Source organism: Paramisgurnus dabryanus, chromosome 23 (assembly GCF_030506205.2).
Source record: "Paramisgurnus dabryanus chromosome 23, PD_genome_1.1, whole genome shotgun sequence".
NCBI lineage: Eukaryota > Metazoa > Chordata > Actinopteri > Cypriniformes > Cobitidae > Paramisgurnus > Paramisgurnus dabryanus.
In genome coordinates, this window is record NC_133359.1 from 24,908,222 (window position 1) to 24,915,627 (window position 7,406).

General features: G+C 39.0%; 1 protein-coding gene across 1 annotated transcript; it reads right to left on the reverse strand.

Moving 5' to 3' along the window:
• Positions 1 to 6,778: 6,778 nt before the first annotated feature.
• On the reverse strand, positions 6,779 to 7,150 carry LOC135781681 (histone H2B-like). Its single transcript, XM_065292291.1, has one exon. It carries the CDS (start codon positions 7,148 to 7,150, stop codon positions 6,779 to 6,781), a length of 372 nt encoding a protein of 123 aa, XP_065148363.1.
• Between the last annotated feature and the right edge of the window lie 256 nt (positions 7,151 to 7,406).

Sequence of the window (7,406 nt, forward strand, 5' to 3'; positions counted from 1 at the left end):
CAAATAAAACAAACATGTATTCAGTCAAAAAGACATATTATAACAATAGAGTACAACGACTATAAATCGTTAGACTATTCATTAAAACGTAAATGTATTACATATTACATGGCCCAACATTAGCAACACACATTACGTGTTTACTTCGTTTCAAAATCTAAGAAAGCTTCAAGTAAATACAACAGTAAAATACATATAACTTTAAACAAATCATCTGTAACTTGTTACTTAGAGTTTCTTGAGTTTGATCATGAGAACAAATTTTACCGGTAACAGTTTAGCTGGCATTTGTATTTGTATTTATCTTAGCAACTTAGCAAGTTTGTAAACATGTCTAAACCAACATCGATAAAAAAAAACGAAAGCCTGCATAATTCAACATACACGTGTGTAAATATGGTACGTTGTTTATGAAATACAGTATTACAACACAAAACAATTAGCTTGCAAGCTTAGCTCTACACGCACATTATGTTAATCTCCGGTTACGTAACGTACAGTAAAAGGCAAATAATAAACGTGAATACTTACAGCCTGTGATCAAGAAGTGCACAGTAATCCAACTTTCAAGAGGAGACGTCGCGCAAATCCAGCTTCGGTTCATGAGAAGCAGTTATTGTGAAAACTTCGTGAACAACTTCTGACTGGATTTTTCCGGAACCGTATTAAACATGATGTCCTCTGTGGAAGTCCATAAAGTGCTATTTTGCCCTCGCATCTAAAGAGACAGCGTCTACTCGAGAGATTTAATCGCTTAAACAATGAAACAAGAGTTTGCAAACAGAGTAAAAGCAGGGACTCCCAACCTCCGCCATTTTAGCTCTCTTCTGACTCGGCGCTCCCCACCCCACCCCCGTCTTTGAGGGCGTACCCAAGCAAAGCAGAGAGGGCTGAACTATGATAATGTTGGTCTTATCTACGTCACTAATCCCAGGAAGTAAACTGTTGCCTACAATCCGAGTGTTTTTTGTAGTCCTCGAACGTTAGAGACGATAACTCGCGTCATCGTTTTCTTTGAGGTATGTACTTTTTGAATATCGTTAGCATGTACTAATGCACACTTAAACACAAAAGGATGTTTAAAAACGTGTATCCCATAATAGGTGCTCTTTAATGTTTTTCTCAAGCGATTGGACTCTTTTCCTGCATTTACAAAAGATGTCTTTGTATTTACTGTAGTATAAAGAGGACATCCCGGACTTAACGCTTCAAAACCAGCAAGCCCAGTTACTGCGCCGCCAAATGTCTCTATTTTATTTGTAATAAGCTAAAATAGCCAACATCTTTTAAATCGTGCCACCACGCACAAGGTGCCTTTTTCTGATCATTTAGCAACAACTTTAATCACAGATTTTTGTACATTGAAACCTCCACATTTGCTCAGTTTAAAGTTAATCCCAAATTGAGATTTAAATCAGAGTTTAATGTAATAGAGCAACAGGATTCAAGATAATCTAGGTTTACTGTAAAATTTTAACCTGAATTAAAATGGGAATTAAAACGTAGCCCTGATTATTATTAATGAAACAAGGGATTAAGTAAAAGGATAAAATAATCCTTGTTTAAACCTAATCCTTGTTGGTGCAACCCACCCCAAATATATGTATTAAATACACTGAATTAACCTCATCTCTCTTTTATTCACTACATTTTACTGACACTGGCTGTCACAAATATGCAAATATTTTGGTCTTGAATCTCCATTTATTCATTTGTATTCATTCATTCATTTATATTACTTGTTTAAATTATTTAATTGTAAAAAATCGATTGGGGGCCCCCTGGTGGCCACGGGGCCCCAAGCAGCCGCTTAGTTCGCTTCTGCCTTGGGCCGGCCCTGTCATCTGCTACAATGGTGAGTGCAGCTTCCTAAAATGACAACTAACCTTCACTAAACAAAACACAAATCATATGTCAACTTTTTATGACAACAGTAAAGAAAGAGAAATATCATGAAAGTCACTACAAACTACATGTGTGATTAAGAAGCATTTAGATCAGTTTATTCTCTGACCTTTATCACTAAACATTTACTGTATGGGAATGTCAAAAATGATCTCTATGGTTTCCACATATCATTTTTATCCTACTAGTAAAACCAAAAGTACACCCTGTGTGTATGTGTGTTAAATCATCTGTCTGATAAAACTCAAGCTGTTTGACCACATTCACACACACACACACACACACACACACACACACACATACGCGCGCACACACAAAATATTACATTAACTTTATTTCTTCTTTAAACAGAGACAATCAAAAGATACATCTATGAAACTTCTAATAAAATGTGGAGAGACGCTCAGATCTTCTGCAGAGAGAATCATACTGATCTGGCGAGTGTGAGGAATCAGAATGAGAGTAAACAGATTCAGAAGATCATTAATGACAGTCAGATATCTGTCTGGATCGGTCTGTTCAGTGACTCATGGGAGTGGTCAGATCAGAGTAACTCTGGCTTCAGATACTGGATGTCTGGTGAACCCAATGGTGGTACTGATCCAGCGTGTACAGGGGTGAAAATAAAGGAGCAGGGTGAATGGAATGATGCGCGTTGTCAGAACTCTATGACCTTTGTGTGTCATGAAGGTGAGAAATAAAAATCACTGTGTTTCATGTCAAAGCTTTCCCCCTTATCAGAATTAAATCAGATTAATCCACAGTATTTTCCTTCATGTTTGTGTTTGACTGATGTCATTGTGGTTTATTGTGTTCAGATAATCTGGTATTGATCAATAAGAATCTGAGCTGGTCTGATGCTCTGAGTTACTGTAGACAGAATCATGTGGATTTGCTTTCGGTTGATTCAGAGGAGATTCAGCGCCGGGTGTCAGGATTGGTAAAACAGGCCTCTACTCCAGAGGTGTGGTTGGGGTTACGTCACTCCTGTGCTCTGGGCGTTTGGTTCTGGATGAATGGAGAGATGGTTTGCTATCAGAATTGGGTGAACAGTACAGTAGATAAGAGCTGTGACACTGTGAGATCTGGAGCAGTTCAGTCCGGAGGAGATCAGCGCTGGATCAGCCTTCCTCAAACTAAACTACGCAACTTCATCTGCACCAGATCTGAAGAATGAAATCATCTGCATCTTACTGTTATATACAACTATTTGTGACCCGTCACGGAAACCAGGGACTCAAGTCGGCAGCACAAGTTTCGAGAAAATGAGAAACAAAGTTTTTTTTTCGAAATTTGTGATTTTCGTTTTATTGCAGAATCTGTTAGTTGAGATCACGAAGAAGCCTCTCCATGTTTGAGATAGCAGTTTTTGTATATTTAAAAGCGTACATTTTGCGGTTAAAATAGGCTTGTTTTTCCGGAGATTCTAGCGTGCAGCGGGGGGCGTCATTGTCTGTGTGTATATTTACATACTGTATAAGCTTGTGTTTTTCGCCTCCGCCCACAAAGGGAACAGCGTGACTACTAAATAAGGATAGTTCGCCCAAAAATGAAAATAATGTAATTAATGACTCACCCTTATGTCGTTCTAAACTCGGAAGACCCCCGTTCATCTTCGGAACACAGTTTAAGATGTTTTATCGTTAGATTTAGTCCGAGAGCTTTCCCCTTCATTGAAAATCTATGTATGGTTTCCATGTCCAGAAAGTTAATAAAAACATCATCAAAGTAGTCCATGTGACATCAGTGGGTCAGTAAGATTGTGTTGATGCATCGAAAATACAGTTTGGTCCAAAAATAGCAGAATTACGACTTTATTCAGCATTGTCTTCTCTTCCGGCTCGAGCGTGAAGTCACGTGACTGTAGTGACGCGCTGCCCTGTTCCTCAGACATGTTTGCTAAGTTTTTTTTTTTTTTTCAAACTTATAGCCTGCGTCTCCCCAGACTGTAAAGCTCGGGCGCACAAAACAAAAGAAAAATAAAAGAAGCTGGGGCGGAACAAATAACAGTCAGCCGCATCGTACGTCAGCCGCGTCACTGACTTTATGCGGCGCCGCAGTCGGATGACGTCAAAGTACCGCGAGAGCTCTTCAAGAAATCTTACGGAGTAGTTTAATTTCGACTCGCTCTCGCGGTACTTTGACGTCATCTGTATGTCAGTTCTTGCAGCGCAGCATGAGTCCAAACACACAGAAGTTACACAGATATCGTTGTATTCTTCATATAATTGGCTACATGTTTTGTCTATCAATATTTTCCATGAAGTCATTGGCTGATGGAGAAACGAGCGAGCCATTGGTAACCTCTCTAAAGGATGTCACGTTTTCGACGGCGCTGTTTGGATGATCTATTATACTACTTCCCTATTTTAAATACAAACTTTGAAGGCGGGTTCATGTGTTTAACGGAAAGCTCATATACCCTTACATGTTACGATTTAAATAGTCTTAAGATTATATATTATATTGTATTACCAGACATTCATGCGAAATCTGATGTAAACAATCTATATTTCACGGATTATACGCATTTGTGGACAAATATGGACATTGGATAATCTGAAACAGACTGGATTCGACTTGTGATCCCCACAAAGGTAAAAGAGTCATGTTTATTTTTGCGGGTTGTCATTTGGTCATAAAATACTACATATGATGCTAGAACATCTCAAAAAGGGTTTTACAGGGGGCATGGCTTAGCTAAATGAGATGTAAATGAGCCCTATTGTCTCCCCCAGCTGAAAAGAAGAGTCCCTTTCGTCTCGATTTTCTCGGTTTGAGTATTTCTGAGTTCCTATATTCAAATGGCCACAACTTCTCCAAATCTTATCAGATTTCCATGTGTTACACATCGTTGGAAAGCTTAGAAACTGCACTTTCAGAATCTGTGAATAACTCAAAATGCCCAGATCCGACTTGTGTCCCTACTTTCCGTGACTGGTCACATTTGTTCCTTCAAACAAATGTAATGTTTACTGTCTTTGGGGATAATAACTTTCTGTGATAATTTATAGGATACAAACACAATTTATTATATTTTGTAAAATATATATATATTTTTTGGTTTTCATCGGCATCACGTCATAAAAACTCTAAGAAAACATGCAAATGTAGATAATTCTAGATGTGTAATTACTCTTTGGAGCATCAGGATAACTAGACAAGAAGTTTATCACCTTATTTTTGTGAAAGGCATCATTTTCTTTTCATCTGAAGCGAAGGTTTATGCGGCGTCCCTTCTCGAAGTGCCCTTTAAGGTGCTAAAACGCAAACTAAAAGACGAGGCGGAGCCGATGCCTGTCGCCGTTTTCATGTAAGATATAAAAGGGACTAAAGCGATCACGAAGTTGTGCACAAATTTAGGGTGGCAGGGCAGAACTTTGGGGGATAAAGCCCACATTTAAAAGGGCTTTTAAACATTTAAACAGTTCTCCACAACTTATCAATGCAAATAGTTTCAACCTGCTGCACTTTACAGATTACATCGATCAGACACTGCGGTTATACAGATTTGCATTACTGTATATGACATCAAGAAAATCTAGACTGAAATAATACAATGATTTACTAGTCGATCTATATTTTTCCACTTTAATGCATATCGCCCACTGTTTACTGCTTTCCAGCCACCTGGCGGTGACCATGGGCCCTATCATCGCTACTTGAAACTTTATGGGGCAGTATCCAGGATAGGGTTTAGGTTAATCCAGGACTAGGCCTTATTTATATTAGGTCATTTAAGAAGTTTTTATAAACATACCTTACAAAAGACACTACATATGTGCATCTTGAGACAAAACAATGCCACCGCTATGTGTTAAAATTAGTCAGGGCATGATGTTTTAAAATTAAAGCAGCTCAGACATGCATTTTGGTCTCGGACTAGGATAAGCTCTGTCAGGGAAACCGCCCCTTTGTCGTATATCCCCTATGAACAAACCAAAGGCCACAACATCAAGGAAAACTCATCAAAATGGTCAAGTAGTAAAACCTAAAGAAGAACCAAGACACAACATAAGAAGCCTATCCTCATCGAACTGGCATGTTATAATTTTGACTTTGTTTTTATCTTTTAAAATAATCAAAAATATTCAAGCAGGTGACCAAATCACTCAACAGCCCCCGCTTTGCGTATTAAAAATAAATAATTAACCAATGCCAGGCCTAGTTTAAAGCCACAAATGTTCAAATACTTGCCCTGGTGAAAGGATTCATTTATTATTAGGTGTGTAACAATATGGTACAGTGCATAAGGACTGATGAATACTGCAATTCACCCACAATCTAGGAGGCGGTGCAAATGCACATGAAAATAAAACCCACTAGATAGTGAGCATGTGCCGATTCTGAACGCATCTTTCAAGGACAAATTAGTATTTATCTTGAAGGCTCACGCACTTTTGTGAAATATTGTTTCACAGGGATGACCCATGTTGTTGACATTAAAAGATTTTCTATGAAGACTTCTTTCTGAATACATTTACTGACCTTAACCCCTAACGGTTAAGCATCCTGCACATAAAAGAAAACAAATGTGCAATAATCAGCAGTTTTAAACTAAACACTAGTGCTCTTTGAAATTATGATCATTCCGGTATTTTATAAATGAAAGCATATAGATCAAATGGAAAATTGCTAATTGTAATTTGCATGCAACGTCTAAATAATAAAAAAAGTTTTTATACAGTAAAGACCCAGAAGTGTGGAAAACACTAGTTTTTGTTTCGGTAAATGGTTGTTTTACTTTATATTACAGCTGGTTTTCATTGTATAATTAGTGTAAAGAGTATAGTTGAAGAACTGGAAGCCCTTTATATTTGAGAAAGTGGGTGGCTCTTAAAAGAGCCTTTGGGTGTTGAAAGCTTCAAGAGATTTATTTGGAGCTGGTGTACTTGGTGACGGCCTTTGTTCCCTCAGACACGGCGTGTTTGGCGAGTTCACCGAGCAGCAGCAGACGCACGGCGGTCTGGATCTCTCTCGATGTGATGGTGGAGCGCTTGTTGTAGTGAGCGAGACGAGAGGACTCACCGGCGATACGCTCGAAAATATCATTGACGAAAGAGTTCATGATCCCCATGGCCTTAGAGGAAATCCCGGTGTCAGGATGAACCTGCTTCAGGACCTTGTAGACGTAGATAGCATAGCTCTCCTTCCTGGATCTCTTGCGCTTCTTACCGCCCTTTACGGTTTTAGTAACGGCCTTCTTGGATCCCTTCTTAGGTGCGGACTTCGCTGGCTCAGGCATGATTGCTCAAGACAGAACAACAGAGTGTGTACAGATCTGCGCTGGTGAAGAAACATTTATTCTCTGTTCATGCTAATTTTCATGGAGATCAGGCTCATGGTGCTGATTGGGTGTCTTCATTGGACAGATGGCACGAATGGATTTCATTGGAGCAGCAAACACGTAAGAGAGCCAATCAAAGTCGCTTAAACGGTAGCCCCACCCATAGCCTAATGTTTGAATTTAATACACCCACGCATTCTAGTGCGAATGTACT

Bases quoted from the DNA above. Each gene is read 5' to 3' on its own strand.
- LOC135781681 (XM_065292291.1), bottom strand. From the start codon at position 7,150: ATGCCTGAGCCAGCGAAGTCCGCACCTAAGAAGGGATCCAAGAAGGCC.